Genomic DNA, 17,613 nt, shown 5'->3' with positions numbered 1-17,613 from the left:
ACATTATGGGTAATTATTGTAAGGCCTAGGCTTACATACAGTGGTCAACTTAAAGCAGATGTGTTGCTGTCCAGTCGGCTACAACCAAAATAAGTGGTGAATATGGTAGAGCTTTTAGCAATAAGCCAGATATTCTCATCTCTCCGGAGATGGTGGAGACCAAAACAGAGCTAAAAGGAAAGTACATATTGGCCTTTGATTTATCGGGCTGTCAGAAAGAAATTGTGCGACAGCAAGGGTGTTTAGACGGTTGATAGATAGATAGATAGATAGTTTGTTGTATGTCTGTCCCCTAACACTTCTGTATCAATATTGATTTCATATTAACATGAAACACTTTGGGCAGAGACCATCTTCACATGGCGGCCATTTTCCTATGACTCAGGGTTGGAAGCACAAATGTCCTACTAATGCGTTCTAAGACGCAAGGTGTGTACAAATTGGGAATCTGACAAATTTTGATCATTTCACTGCTTCCTGATTGTTTAGCAACTGTAAAAACAGTGTATAGTGAAAATCTGGAGAGACAACAGACCATATTTCAAGGTAAAACTACAAATTTGATAAGCCATTAGCTACCGTTAGCCAATAGTTGACTTTGGCATTCAACCACTTCCTAACCAACATAGTGTTAAACAATACTAAGGAAAAGGCATACATTAATTCAAGCCTTGAATGAAACACACTGGATGCAATAAAATGGTAATGTTACCTAGAAGGTGGTTGAATGCTAACGTTAGCTAAGTGGTTATCAAATTTGTTGTTTTATCCTGAAATATGACCCACCTCCAGAGTTTCACTATTCATCATCTTTTCAGTGGCTGATCATTCAGGAAGAGGTGAAATGTTAACAATGTGTTTACCTGCAGCCTGGAACACAACGGCATTAACATTATCCCAGTATGGTTTGTTGGTTTGGCCAGAAGACTGTTTACGGCCTTTTGTTCAGATGGATTTGCTACATACAACAACAGGCACATCACTCAGTTTCCATAATGTCAATACCAAAGTCAGACTCTGTGAGGGGTTCTGAGTGAATTAAAGCCGTCTCACAGTTGATAGGTTTAGCTGTGATCTTTCCTTTTGTCTCTTGACACTCTCAAAGCCTTCCCACTTATCAAAGATTCATTAGCTCACTAATCCATCCATCTAGCTCTCCATGCACATCGTCCATCCATTAACACTGCGCCATATTCCTCCACAGGGACTGCTGAGATAATGCCCTGCTCAAGGACACAGGGGGTAATACATATGAAGTGATAGCCCGCCTGGGAATTGAACCTACAACCACAGTGGCACATTAGCAGCGGCTGCCTCTAATAAGTGATGCAGAACAGTATCATATCAGCGTCCGTCCCGGAGGTGGCAGAGATCCTGCTGTTGTAATTCAGATCACTCTGCCGGCGCTAAAGAAGGACTATTTCTGTATCCCTCCATCCTCATCTGATGCTGTGCTGACTTTGAAAAAAAGGTTCTTCTCTTTTTTTCCCCCCCTACATACTGTCCATTTGTCTGCTCCTATGATAAGTAACAGCTGGGGAATTCAAATGTAGATGAGTACAGAGGAGACATTTTAACGTGCGGAAGGTGCAGTCCCATTAATTCTTTTTCACACTGATGCATTCATTTTCTGCCTGGAATCTTTTTGGCAGTAATAAAGAAGGAAAGAGGTGCTGAGAGTTCCTGAAAAGAAAATCATTTCACGTGTACTTAAGATGAGACGTTTTAAGAATCTCATTTTTCACACAAAATCTTACTAAATGTGAGTTTATGGCCTTATATGACAATAATTAAAAGATAGTTTGAATGCTTCACATTCTGCTTTTGTTGTCCTGTGCACAATTGAGCCCATGCATTACATGTTCTAAACATATTTTGGTCAGTTTAAATCCATTTCTAAATACGATGGACTGTATCATTCACATAGAGCTCCGTCCATTTGCTTTCAATGGGCCAGCTGTCACTCCTGGAAGATCTCTGCAGCAAACCAAATGAACAGCGTTTGAGAGTCAAAGTGAATGGTGTTGGGCGACTTTGCTGCCGTTAGTTTGCATTATATGTATAAACGATGGCTCTGGTGTCGCTCCGTTAGGTACCTGCTTACAGCAAAGACGACATATAGCCTCATTCAAATCCCTTGGCAACTTTGAACCTGAAATACTGCTAAATTGGCGAGCTGGCATTCTTGGAAACTAAGTCTGTATGTTAAAGTGCTGTGTGCATGCCCCTACATCAGGCCAGTTAACCTGTAGTAACCTCCCAATATTGACACACGTTGCCTCCGCAGCCAGTGCATTTTCTTTTCAAAATAAAAGCCTGAAGATGCTGTAACAGCTGTTTGATGTTCTATATTGTGAAAAATATCACATATGACAGCAATATTCGATAATATCTAATATCGGCCCAAGCCTATAGCGGCTGTGGCTCAGAAAGTAGAGTCTGAAGGTCAGTGGTTTGTTCCCTGGATCCCCTGGCTGCATGTGGAAGTATCCTTGGATAAGATTCACAGATTCACACGTCGAATTGCTGCTCCGTTGGTGTGTGAACGGCTGAACATAGCAATATCTTGGGGCGCTTTTGAAAGGAAGCGCTGTATCGCTCCTGATGAACAGGTCGGCACCTTGCGTGGCAGCCTCTGCCACCATTGTATGAAAGTGTGTTTTTAAGGACTTTCAGACTTCGTAGACTAGAAAAACGTGACATAAACGCAAGTCTATTCACTATTAGATGCTCAGTATGATCATTTATAAGTCGGCCTATCACATTATTTTTGTATCTGCCTTCAGTGTCTTTGTATCTGTTCATCTAGCTCCGTCTCTCTCGCTCATGAAAGGCTCGACAGAGATAGCACTTTTTTCCGGGCTGACGTACACTAATGTACTAATGGATAGAGGAGATAAGGACAATGAGGGAGAGGAGAGAGGGAATGAGGAGTGGAGGAGAGAAGGGCAGTACACCACACACACACACACACACACACACACACACACACACACACACACACACACACACACACACACACACACACACACAGATGAGGCGGGAAATTCTCGAGGGAGGCAGATTTTGTGGGCATGCAGCCCACCTCGGTTGGGAGAGAGAGAGCTGAAGGTGACATACGAGTGAGAGGGAGCGGAGAGGAGGAGAGGAAGGCTACGAGACCTGACGAGAGGCAGTGCAGAGAGGCACTAGTGGAGAGAATGGGATGATAATTCACTCAAACACCAGCACCGCTTACAGCAGTAATATTATCTCTGCAAGATTTACACACTAGTCGTTCCTCAACAGGCTCTTACAATGGCTACACACACACACACACACAGTCACACAATCATTTATGGAGGCTCAAACACGGGCACAAAAACACAGCTCCACTCACACAATTATATATAGAATTTCATTCACGTGTCCACATAGCAGCAAGGACACACACATAGAAAGTGTGGGCTTCAAACTACAGTTTCAAAAACTCTCAGATCACACTTTTAAGCATGTGTGTACACTGAATGTGTGCAAGAGAAGAAGCTCTAGGCATGAATGATATCACTAATACACATACACACACACACACACACACACACACACACACACACACACACACACACACACACACACACACACACACACACATCCACACACATCTACACAAAAGCCTGTTGTGTATTTGGAGAAACTAATAGGACATTATTCCTCTAACTTCCAGTTAATGGGATAAAGATGGAATTAGTGTGTTCAGGTGTTGCGCTCATCTGCTCATTATGAGTTCGCATTGGAGAGGAGAGAAACTCCCGTCAGCACACACTCACACACAAACAGGGAAACAGACAGCAGCCCGACCCAAGATTATCAATCATCTCTACCAGCCTGGTGTTTTTGCCATTTAACCAGGCTGAGCAGCCGATGCGCCGCTTCAATCATCGTCTGCCAGTCTAAATGCTAGTGCTAATTAGCATTCACATGCTAAATTACCTCCCATCCCATGTTTCCTGATTAGGCTTAATCATTCTGACAGCTAGTTTTACTGCTAAGCTTGCAGAGCCAATGCATTCACAGCCATCTCAAACTCCAGGAAGAGATCCAAGGCGCTCTCATTCACTGGGAACTGAAGAGCTGGTATCCTGCTTGGGAAACTGCTGAGACCAGTGTGCTGAAAGTGGAGCGCAGTAACTGTCAAGGACACATTTTAATGGCTGTAAGATGATTTAAAGGCTTCACAAATGCTATTTGTTTTTACTGACTATTCCCCAGTAATTGTTTTTCTGTAACATATCGGATAGTTTTGCCTCTTTGGGCCTCTTAAGGTTCAACTGAATTCAAATAAAACCTGAGGAATAGAATCTGCTCAGTGGTGGAGGAAGTCCTCGGATCCTTTACTTCAGTAAAAATACCGATGCAACAATGTAAAAAATACTCCATTACACGTGGAAGTTCCACATCTAAAGTCCCACTTTACAGGACAGTATTATTCTCAGCAAGATGTACTGAAAGTATCAAAAGAAAAGTTCTGCAGACAAAGTGTCCAACTAATATATATACACAAATACATATATATATATGATATGATTAGATTGTTAACACTAATCCTCCGATGTGTAAGCAGCGTGATTTACTACTGTAGCTGGTCGAGGTCTAGTTTAGATACAGTTAGGTAGTTTCCTAAATGGAGTTGGGCCCCTATCAAGGGTCGAAGGATAAATCTGAGGGATCATGAGACCATTCATTGAAGAGGAAGGAAGAAAAATTGGCATTGAGTTTTTTTTTTTTTTTTACTTTTTTGGACTCGAAGATATTTTGTTAAGTTTTGGCTTCTTACACTTATTTTGATGGAACAATGTGAGATATATGACAAAGCCCCCCCAATAAATACAGCTTTCTAAGGGGTCATGAGTGAAAATGATTGGGATGCACTGATTTAAAGCAACATTATGTAGAAATTGGCATTTTGTGCCATTCACTACACTGCATTTTAAGGTAAAAAAGCTACATAATGTTGCTTTTAATACTTAAAAGTGTATTATCATTTATCTTTTTATGTAAAACATAATCTGTGAAGTAATAAGTAATTGCAGCTGTCAATTAAATCGTTGGTATTATAGTGTAGTAGTACAATACTTTCCTCTGAAATGTAACGCAGTAGAAATTTAAAGCAGAATGCTTTAGTAAAGAGCAAAAACTTAAAGTACAAGCACCTCAAAATTGTACAGTACTTGAGTAAATGTATGCAAACTGGAATGTAATGACGCAAGTAGGCGTCGCCTGACTTAAAGTTGGAATTCATTATTGGATACACTGCTGAAGAGATGGTGGGCACATCATGACTCAATTCACAGAATATACACAGCTTATCATCTTGCTGAGGGGTTGTTATCATTAAGGGGGTTGGGGTGGGGGGGATGCTGTTCCTGGGGGGAGAGGGAGATAGGTATGATGGGGTGACATATGTCACCGCTGTCACATGGAAAGTTGAGGAGAAAGCACGGAGCCTCTTGCCAAAGAACGAATTAGATCATCTCTGAGTGGGAGGGTGTACATCGGAGGAGTGGGGCCGCTGAACTTCTGGTCCACCTCGCTGGCTCCGAGATGCCCTGAAGTCTAACCAGTCTCACTCGACTCCGTGTCTCAAGGCAGCGAAGTGCCAGCGTTGTGTCAATCAACCGGTTGGCACAGTTACCTCAGCAGCACTGCTCCAATCGCTCCTGTCACTCAGGCTATCTTCCAAGATAGAAAGGAAAGGGAAAAGTAATTGGATTCGCTGCTAGCAGGGAAATGATGAAATGACATGAAACCACCCCCCCTTCACCCACCACACACACATCCACGTTCACACACCTATACGCCGCTCTGGGTAAATCTCCCCTCACTCTTCGCCGTCTTGCTCGCCTCTTTTTGTTTCTGAAATCTGGAAATACTTCAGGCTGTTGAGAGTTTCTTTTCATCTAGCCTGATGTGGCGAGAGCGCCTTGTTCTCCCAGTTAGACAAAAGAGGAGACGAAATGAGGGGAATGAAAGGATTTCCAGGTTTTTACTGAGATCTGAGGGGGGTGTTTTAGGATGTTTCTGGCAAACGGCACAGAAGGCAGCCCATAGTGCGTTTTCATGCTGTTAAAAGCTATCCATACCCCACCTACACTTGGTCTACCTACAGAGTGGTGCACTGTGGTGTTAAAAAGAGAAATGTACTCATGTTCTTCTTTGAAGTCTTTAGCAAAGAACAACAATATATAATGTATAAACTTAAACATGCTGCTGCTGCTGGCGGGCATGTGACTGGTGGCTCTCCACGAGGAGACAGGCAGCCTGTTCTGTCTTCACACTGTGGCTGCAAGGCTGCATCCTACATCCAGTAAACTGTTTCCTTACACGCAATATGTCCTACATGCTTTGTCCTACTTCACATCTTTCATCAGACATTCCTCTGTCTCGTGTCTTTTATCTTGCCACCCTGGGTCCTCAGGCTTTTATCATACATTCTATAACGTCCTTCAGCCTTCAACACCCTCCTAATCCTTTATCCCCGCCTTCCTTTCTGCACTATACATCCTACACTTAATAGCGCCTTCATGATAACCATGTTAAAGAGTAAAGACGATCTTGTTGCCTACACTTTTCTCACACCTAATGCCTGACATTAAAAGGCGGTAAACACGAAGTGAGCAAGGTGGCATCCATTTTTACTTTGTTAGTCACTAAGCAACACTGTTCCCACGACCTAACATAGGTGAGCTGTATGTTACCATTTACAGTTCCATCTAACTGACAGTGTTGAGTCATTTGTAGTAACATTTTAAATCAAGGTCCACTAATTAGCTTTTCCAAATGGTTTCAACTGGAGTAGTTGTCCTCAGCTGAGATGAAGTTGAAGGTAGGGTTGAACATATCATTTCAGCATCAACATCGCAATGTGCACATGCAAAATAGTCACACCGCAGGATGTGCCATGTCAAGTAAGGCAATTTAACAAAGACATGTTCTGCTACAACTGTTTTGCTGCTTGATACAAACACAAAAGTCGCAAGGTTCCCATTTTCCAAAACTAATCTTCAAGATTTATCATATCTGGTATCAGGTAGGTCTAATTTAGTCCAATTGGGTTTTTGGATACATGGAGTATGTAAGTTATCTTTTGAAAATTCCTGTATTTGTAACATATAAACACAGAAAAACAAATGTTATGGTTTTCCAATATTGTGCAGCTCAAGTTGAAATATCGGAAAAAAGCTAGTCAGTGGAGCTTGAGTTAAGATTTTTACTCTTTCCAGGGTCAAAGAATGTTCACACTCAATGCGGGATGTCTCTTATTGTTTTACACTTATGCTACTGTCACACTAAGTTTGATCACAGCGGCCACTATGTAGCAAACACCAAAGTCACTCTTTACCTGCTACAACAATGAGTATATTGTGTTTTTGACTTCTGATATTGGAAATAAGTCCCATTTGAAAAGAGCTTTACATCTTACTTAGGTTCAACATTGTGCCATCTTGTTTTCATCATGTGCTCCACAAACTAAGCTCACTGTAATACATGTTATGTACGATGGTTTAGGGTCGCAACTATTACTTATTTTATTAGCAATTAGTCTGATGATTAGTTCCCAAATGATCTAATAATCTATAAAAAATATCAAATTCAAATTGCTTGTTTTGTCTAACACAAGTGAAACAATTAATCACTTATTGTTACTGTAAAATAGTTGCTGATTTATTTGATTTTGAACAGACCAACAGACTTATATTCTCCATCCACATCCTGCCATGTGTCTTACATTGCAAGGCGTACAATCTGCATCATAATCACCACGATGTTATATCCAGATCAGCAATCTGACCGGTCAATAGCTACCTTTTGCTAACGAGGGCAATTCAGCACAATTAAATCAAAAATACTGTAATCAACTGTTCTGCACTGTGCCACATGAAGCCAATAAAAGAAAGAGTCACAAGAATTTACCAGTGGAATGTTGATTTGCAGTCAGCAAGGCCAACTCTTAAAACAGTGTTGGAAAGAAACACATTAACTAAGCAACAGAGAAGCTAGGTGGGTATTTAGCACATATGTGCTGTGTGGTTAGTCAGTGACGGCTTTCTGATTAGTCATGCTGATGTGAGGTGGCACAGATTCACCCCGGTTTACGTCACAGCTCTCTCTCTCTCTCTGTTTGCCCTCACACACACACACACACACACACACACACACACACACACACACACACACACACGCACACGCACACAGACAAAGACACCATCACTTATCCAATGGGCTGCCTAGGTCTAAGATTTACACTAGCCATTATATATTCATAGATCAATCAATACAGGGAGTCTAGCAGCCGAGACGTGTCCACGCAGGCAAACACATATTCAGCAACAGTCACATTGCAGGAATTCTAATGAGCGTGCGCGTGTGCAGACATCGATACGCTGCAGCTTTACATTTCATTAGGCCAAGGAGCACAGTTTAACTCCCAATGAATAGCAATAAAACCACACAGCCTGTAACCATCTCTCTCCATCTGACTCAGCCCCTCTCCTCTCCTCTTTCTCTCTAATCCCAGCTCTACTGCCTCTTCCTCCCTCCAAATTCTGTTATGTACAAATCAACTTCAGCCGTTGTTCTCCAATTTATTTTGGATGACCTAATTTAAAGCTCGAACTAATCACCTCCCGTGTCAGACGAAAGAGACTTTACCAGACACCGACAAATGTACAGGCCTCATAAACTGACTATAGGTCTTAATGGCTGCTGATTTATCGCCACCGGTGTCCCGTCTCGCCTTTCTCCTGCTCATACAGACGACTGCATGTTACTGCAGCATCTGCATTGATCTGTGCGAGGACACCGGCAGCCTCCACCTCCGTGTTCACCTTCCTCCCTCCATCCCCCGAGCACAGGAAGACACGCCGGCTGAGGGGAAATGGGATTCCGATCAGCGGGATATCATCCAGGATCTGCTGACCCCACACGCTGAACACACACACACAAATCATCCATCTGCACACACACACGTCAGAACAGGGGTCAGGCGCAAGGACTAGTGGGCTAGGTTTCAGTCGACTTAGCAAAACACCAGAGACAGGAAGCTGTGTAAGGAGGCATGTGCGCGTGCCAGGGAGTGTGTGTTGTGCCCATTATCATAGCCGATATAAAAGCAGTTGACAGCAGCATTACTGCAACAGATACTCAGCCGACTACAGAAACACACGGGCCCTAATGCTGAAACTGTCAAACTCGTATCAAAAAAAAAAAACGCAGCAGCTGAATGTTTCAAAATGCCTTTTTGTCGGCTTTAATGGAAAATGACAGAAAATGCGATGTGAACACAAAGACGTCCAAACAAAGACATCACCATGTGAGCACCTACAAAATGATAGATGACTTCAAAGTGGGGACGAGCTCTGGGGAACAGGCTCGAAAACTTTTCAAAGTTAAACGCCGCTGACAGTGAAACGTGGATTCTTTTTTTAAATTTATTTTGTGTCATCTATGGATTTTACGTGATTATTTTTATCCTCAGGTAACCGTTTTATTTAGTCTCCGGAGTACTGGTGACACGGACACTCTGGTACGGAGACGTCCCGCTGAGGGGAAAAGTGAAAAAACACAGTCAGGATCTCAGATGAAGGAGCAGCTGATTGGCAGACACACCGTGAGGTCTACTCAACATGGGTACTTGAGGAGCGCACACACATACTGTAAACCCCACAGGCAAACACTCAGAGGGACTGCGTGCTGTGTGTATGCTGAACATGGTGGGAAATTACTACTTGCCTGTGATTGAGGACAGCACACAACAAATGCACAGATCTGCACACACTCATACAAACACACACTTAACATGGGGCTTTAACGGCAAAGGTATTAAGGACGCACATATGAAATCATCGTCACACACCTTATAGCCACTCAGAAACACTCCCTGGCTCTTGACAGCACCGTGACTAGACCACCAAACAACACTCTGCAAGATAAAACCCACACAGCTCGGCTTTGTCGAACAGCATGAGCTCCACACACCAGCAGATACAAACACACACACACACACACACACACACGACCTCGCTGTGTAGGAGAAAACTGGCATCGCCGGAGCTGCTGCCATACTTTTTCCTTCATCGTACTATATGTGTCTTATTCGCTATTTTTTTTAAAAAGCATTCAATGACAATGTTAGAGTAGTAAAAAGCCATTTTGAGACAAATCACACACACACACACACACACACACACAGTCACACACACAGTCACACACACACACACACACACACAGTCACACACACACAGTCACAGCTGATGTCTGCAATGAGATTTCTGATGACAAAACCATTTGTCAGCGATGCCAAAACCAATGACCATTGAAAATACATCATAAAATGACACAAAATTGCTTCAAAGTGAAAATGGATTTCCGCAGAGCATGAAAACAGACACACACACACACACACACACACACACACACACACACACACACACACACACACACACACACTCAAGTTTTTTTACTCCAGCAGGGGCATTTGAATCCCCAATTTAGTCACATTTTATTCGTTTTATGTCAGTTTTCGCTGTAATTTATGTCTCACATCGTTGACAATGTATAAGAAAGAGCCAACAACAAAAGCCAGAAAATACACAACAAGAAAGGACGACAGAAACTGTCAGCTGATAATGTTACAGCTGCAGAACAGCACTGTTCCTTTGTGATGATATTTCTTGAACAATTTACACATTTACTGTAAACTTAAAAAACATATTAATGCCTAAAACATCAGTACTTTAATTATGTGTACATTTTTCATCTAATTGTATTACCTGAGTTCAATGTAAAACATCACATTTAATCAAATTGTTACGCTTTTTCCTTTTCTTCCTGTCCGTCAGTGTTTTATAAAGGTTCTTGTGCATGTAAAAGATCAGAACAGTTCACACTTAAGCATGTAAACCTCTCTAGTAGTGACCCAAAATAAAACTATGAACCTGAAAATGAGCATAATATGTCTCCTTTAAATAAGTCTGAATAGATTAAAGCAATCTTATGCATAAACCTCATGTTTTTATTCAATTATTACGTGGAATAGTTAAGGGCAACTTCTACATAAACACATAGGTGGGAATTACACGGGGGACAGAGGGGTCCAGACCCCCCCATCCTGCAAAAAACAGAGTTGTCCCCCTCAATAGCCTAAATCATTGTAAAGATATAATATAAATAATATAATATTAACTGAAAACACTTATGCTTATTAAAGTTTTTAAAGAGTGGGTCCCCCCTTCATATGCCTCATAGTGGTTCTGTCCATTGCCCCAACCCCACACCTCCACATTGTTGCTACAGGAGTAGTTTCTGGGAGTGTGTCCGTGGTGGCTGACCTCTAGTTAGTAGCTTCTTTGTAAAACATTACTTAAAACAGAAGATGTGTCTGACATTTTGATTCACCTCTACCACTCAGTAGAATATAACACATTTACAATTCTAACCTGACTGTGTTTCTTATCGGTCCATCACCTCTTGCAAATCAGGGCAGCTGCACTAGTTAACCCTTAAGTAATTTACCTTTCAATTATCCAGTACTACAGCAGGTACTGAATGTGGTCCTTAACTCTGAACTTATGTGATAGCATTAGAACATTTATATGTAATTTCAACACTTAAAGTCAATGTTAGAGGCATCGTTATGTTTTTTGAGTGGCTGTATCGTTGACTTTTGCCAGTTTGAATTGTTTGGAGTCCTTTACTCCAAGTTAAAACATTGATGAGTCATCACCAATGGAGTTGAGATGGCTTCACACCACAACAGCAACACACCCTCTACTTTACAGAGCAAACTGAGCGCACACACTCATGCACACACACACTCTAGGAGGCCTACCTTCTTCATGCGTCCGCTGCGGGTGCCAGTGAACGCCACAGTGTGTCCGCGGTAGTCGTAGGCCGCCACAGATGTCATGCCGTCGTCCTTGTCCACGTAGAGCGGGATGCCCTCGATGGCGGTAGTGCCCCCCAGAGGCTGGTTGAAGTCCTGGCCGCAGAAGTTGTCGTCTATCTGCAGCGGCTGGGGTGTCGGGGAGGATAGAAGGAGAGAGAGAGCCATTAACTCAACTATTAACACTTTTTAAATCCCTTTTCTCGTTAAACCAACATTAATTCTTAAAGAAGGAGGAGGCTTTCCATCTCCTCGGCACTTAGAGCACGTTTTATGGTGCTGGAGCGAAGCCAAGCTGCTGCAGATTTAGGGAGGAATGGTGAGAAATTAATGGGCGTCACTGGAAAAATTAACTTCATTTTCCTCAGCTCCCTTTTTTAGTTACTTTTTTGAAAACTGATAGACAAGAGGAGACAGTGACATTCGTCTTGCAGTGAGGACAAAAGGCACGATCAAACTGGTTTCCAATTGAGGCCTATGTGATTGATGCCTTCCCCTCCATCTCAGCCTTTGATTATTTCATAGTACATGATGTCAAACCAAGCAATTAAGCATCTCAGCATGGTTCGAATGGATGAACAGTTGTTCGCTAATGTTTTAAATATTGATTTCTTTGTATACAGCTTTGGCAGCGTGGTTTCCAATAAGAGACAAGCCAATACAGGGAGTGCATCAGATGGAGCTGGAGTAAACATGGAGAGGGGGGGAGAGAACACGCCAGCAGGACACCGGCGGAGATGACAGAGAGATGACAGGAAGTAAATTATAGGTCAGATTAGCATATCATAATCAAAGTGTCTGGTACAGGCACATCGCCACGCTGATATGTTGATATGTCACGCCTGATTTATGAACCTGTGCGTATGTGTGCGTGCGTGTAATAGGCATGTCATTAAAAGCATGTGATAGCTATGTGCGCATCAGGAGGTTCCCCCCGACTGACATGTGTAACGGAGATAATCGACAGCAACTGAATTACTGTGGCGACCTCACACACACACACGAGCACACATACTGAGAAGCACTGAAGGAAATACACAACTTCAGGTCCACACAAGTCTGGGAGGAGATTACACAGACGCTCGCTCATACACACAGTGACATATACTAATAAACATACAGTACACGGGTGAAGAGTACATGAGCCAAGTTTCCATCCAAACGTAGAGCAAATTTTAAAAGAAAACGCTCATTAAATGCACATTTACATTATGAGTTGGTTCGTGGAGATACAGTTTGAAGCTCTAATTACTCATTCTGGTGTCACTGCCAGTTTTTTGACTGTCCAGCCAAATACGTTATCAGAACAGCAGTTTTGTGCTTTAATGACTTTGTTTCCTTTCAGAAATTTTCATGAAATAAAAATCCTGACATGATATACTGGTAGTGCAAAAGCAAAGTGCAGTGAAGTCTACCTGGGAATTTATTAAATTTACATACTTATTACATTAAACAAGTTTAAAAAGTTGAACTATATCAGTAATTAAGAAAAATTCAAGCAATCCCAAGTATTGGTTGCCTTGGTTTTTGTAGTTACTAACCCTCTTTTTTAAGATAGACCAGGAATGAACTTTTCATGATAATGACATTTTCAACTTCAGACAAATTTGTAAAGCCAAAGCCAGAGTGTAGGATTCATAGGACAGTATGACATTTCTGTTTGTTTTCTATATTAATTTGAGGAAGGTTACTGTCTGCTCATCGCCCACACGCATCTGACATTTTCATCTGTTGTTATTTTTCATCTCTTCAGTGGATGTTTAAGTCACATGCGTCATGCACGACAAGATTTATTCACCAAGTATTTACCCTTTGCACTTTGTCACATTTAAGCATTATTGACTAAGCACCTCTTCCCCCTCGGCCAAGTGTGACAAAAAAAAAGATTGCAATATCCATTTGCTTATAAACGAGCTCACTATGGTAATTCACATGCAGACACAAACCGAAAATATGAAGCAGAAAAATGTAGATTAACATTCACAGGAACAAAGCGCACACACACACACACACACACACACACACAACCGGGCTGGACCCTCCCACACTCCACAAATGAACATGCTAGCTTTCTCTTGTTCATTACAAGACGTATTGTCTCCATAGAGACTAATCAATCACCCCATCCCTCCAAAACCAGCAGAGCTGTCAAGGAATGTGTGTGTGTGTGTGTGTGTGTGTGTGTGTGTGTGTGTGTGTGTGTGTGTGTGTGTGTGCACGTAACTGTGTGTGTTGCAGGTTGAGGAAGGGTTGAATAGAAAAAAAAAAAGCCTGTGGCAGAATTTTCCTGCCAGAAACGCTGCAAAGTTGAACTTCTAGAACAAAGTGAGAGGAAAAGGGAGAGAGAGGGAGAGACGTACAAACAATGCTTCGGCTTTTGTGCGATTTACATAAACATGTTCTCAATTTTGGAAACTGTTTAGCGAGTAATTTGAGAGGAAGAGAGGACAAAGAAGGAAAACTAGAGCAAGTAAACAGAAAAAGGAAAAGCAAGTGAAGTGATGCAGAGGAGATGGAGTCAGATATGATGAGGAGGGAGTGAACATGTGGAAATCAAGACAGGGAGAGGAGGAAGAAGAGAGAGAGAGTCTGGCTCGGTGACAGCGTGAACCCTGGTCTTGGGTTGCTGCCACTGATCCCCTTGTTTCCTCTGATAAAGACAGCAGAACTTCCGCTCATTTCCTCTCTCTCTATCTCCTCTTTCCTTTCATCCCTTTCTCCTCCTCCTCTTCCTGCTCCTAATCCTCTTCTTCACTCTTTTCTCTTTTTCCTCATTGCTCTTTCTTTCTCTCAAGGTTCACAAAGACCGGCCAGTGGGAAATCAAGTCCGTCCCAGAAGGGTTGCTCTTTTTTTTTATTGCTTTCACGTGCCTGCAGCTCTTTCCTTCCTTTGTCCCATTTTTTCCTTCCTTCAAGAGCATCATCAGGGCGATGATCCTCGAGCATTTACAGGTCACGGGATTGTTGTTAAGAACGACTAAATGTAGCTGCTAGAGGTCTCTCCACCAAGCTGAGAATAAATAATAGGGCACAAAGAGAAGACTTATGAATACTGAATCAAAACTGGCCTGCCATCCTCTTTGTGTCCAAACCAAAACTTTTAAAGAACACGACTGCAGTAAAAATGGTTTATGGCAGTCGCTGGTAATAACAATAATAATTTAGGCTGGATTTATTTATGCCGGGGTGCCTCGTACTTATAAACTAATCTGCACTCCCAGTGTCTGTGGAGCTCACACAGAATGTGAGATCGCCATCTTCCCAGCGCTGTTGCCGGCATGCTGAGGACGCTAATGGTTTGTTATGTTTAGCCTGACTTGCATCATTACCATAGAGTCAACAGCTCAGATTGAGGCACAGTGGAGCGTTCAGTCGACGTGTTTTCACTGCAGACAAATGTGGCCTCACACAGACCTGACATCTGCTAGCTGTTGTGTGCCTTGTAGTCATGTAATTCCTACGGCGTGCCTACTCTATCATCCCTCCACAGCAGCTCGTTGAGGAGACGCTTTTTCAGCCGCTAATACGGACGTGACAGAAGAGCCTCATTTAGAAAACACAGACTTTCATCATTTTGATCACCTTCTGTTTGTTTTTCTATGTCTCGGACTAAAAATTATAGGTCATTGTTAGTGTATAAGAAGCATTTTTAACATGTGGTGCATGTCATGAAGCCCAAAGAAATCCTGACTTACATGTAATCATCATCACACACACTGAATGCAATCCATTTACACTGAGAAACTTCATGCATCTGCTTAAAAGATGTAAATTTATGTGTTTCTTCGAGATGCTCGTGCAAGCTTTTCTGCTCCCAAAGTGGGACTAAGTCAGTCAACAATGGCAGCTGAAGTTACACTGACGAGAGTACAGGGATGTCAAGTGTTAGCAAGACACTCAATTACAAGTGTAAATGGGGCCTAAGACCGTTCCATGCTGGACGATCTAGGCCCACTTTTGTCAGATATGTGTTCAGTATATGGCTATGGCTGGGTATACCTGAGACAAGCCAGTCTAAGAACTAAGTTCTGAATTGATAAAACTGATTCAAATCAGAAACTCTTCAAACAATTAACAAAGAGCAGTATGAATCTGAGCAAGAATTTCAGTTTTCCAGTACCAATAAGTATGGACACTCATTGACAGGCCTTTCTTTCAAATGGGCTCTGATTTACTGTTGGTCACTTCTCCTAAGGATGCACAATATATCGTTTCAGCAGTGACAACACAATGTGCACATGCGCAATAGTCAACATCACAGAATGTGCAATGTCAAGTAAGGCAAATTAACTCAAAAAGTCATGCTACAACTGTTGTGCTGCTTTATACAAATGCAAAACTTGCACGGTTCTCATTTTCTGAGAGAAGTTTGTCTAATATAAACATCATTTCAACTCATTTAAGGGTTCTTGGATAAATCGGAGTTTGTTGCTATAGAGTAACATGCATGCGTTTTTTTCCAATACTGTGAAGCCCTAATTTGTGCTCTCACATTTTGTTTAGGACACTCTAGATACCCCGTCATAATATCAAACACACTATATGTCATATTATCATGGTCAGATTTGATTGGTGAAATTCATTATACTCAGGTCATTCTTCAAACAACCATTTACTATGTCTAACCTCTGCCATTGTGATTTTATTTCCACCTTTACTTGAAGAGGTGTTCTGTCGTCAATAATTGTGTTGATTCTTTGAAGTTAAAATTATATGAATCAACACCTGGAGAGTTGTACAGTCTTTGGTCTGACTAGCGGTGGAAGAGGTATTCAGTAAAAGTATTTATGCCACACTGTGATAATAGTAAAAGAATAATAAGTATTATCAGCAAAGTTTATCCAAAGTTGCTGCACTAATGTGTTTACAGTTCACTACTTTTAAAGTTTAAAGTTGTGCTGATTTGAATTACTTTATATACTGTTGGCTAGTGTAATCCACAGCAATGCATCATATTCTGTTCTTTTCTATGAGCTCAGAAGAACAGCCCTGTGCTCAGCTCTGTGATGATGCATTTTCCTGCTAATCCAAGAGGGTTTGTAAATAGTTTACTTAGTTTAACAATGAATGAAGTGGTAAAGAAAGACTTCATCCTTCGGTTTATCAGAAACATATTTTAAATTCGAATTCTCCAGATTTAATCTAGGAGATCTTAAAAGTTTATTTAGCTGAAGAAGTAGGAGATTTTTCTCATCCCATAAAGTAACACTGGATCCTTCAGTTTATCAAAAACAACTTTTAAATTCAAAATCTGCTGATACACTGGACAGGAAGAGTATGGATATTGTAATATAATAAGTAACTGACTGAAGCTGTCAGATAGAAATGAGATGTAGTGAAGTAGAAGCAAAGTACCCTTTAAATATAGTACGTATAATACCTATTTAGATTCCACCACTGTGTGTTAATCAGTGTAATGATCCTTTAATGTGTCCCTAACATAAGGTGACCTGCTGTAGTCTTTTATTAGTGCCTCTATAAGCGTTATGTAGCATGTCCCTGTTGGCCTGCTGGACCTCTGACCGTGCTACTATTATTACTAGCTATAGCTCATACTCAGGACACTGTACATAGCATTATCACACACACACACACACACACACACACACACACACACACACACACACACACACACACACACACACCTTTGCGCTATTTCCAGGGGGTTAGACAAGGACAGAGTCCCCTGTGCT

At 41.7% G+C, this 17,613-nt stretch overlaps 1 protein-coding gene across 1 annotated transcript in view; it reads right to left on the bottom strand.

Moving 5' to 3' along the window:
- LOC140999798 (plexin-A1-like) overlaps positions 1-17,613 on the bottom strand; it is a 255,076-nt gene that overhangs the window by 217,548 nt on the left and 19,915 nt on the right. The window contains exon 2 of the mRNA XM_073470337.1: positions 11,867-12,049. Coding sequence (XP_073326438.1) covers positions 11,867-12,049 — 183 coding nt within the window. The remainder of the gene's footprint in view (positions 1-11,866; positions 12,050-17,613) is intronic.

The sequence above is a fragment of the Pagrus major genome, chromosome 7, assembly GCF_040436345.1.
Source record: "Pagrus major chromosome 7, Pma_NU_1.0".
Lineage (NCBI taxonomy): Eukaryota > Metazoa > Chordata > Actinopteri > Spariformes > Sparidae > Pagrus > Pagrus major.
The sequence above is the reverse complement of the archived record's forward strand: the minus strand, read 5'-3'. Positions and strand labels throughout refer to the sequence as shown.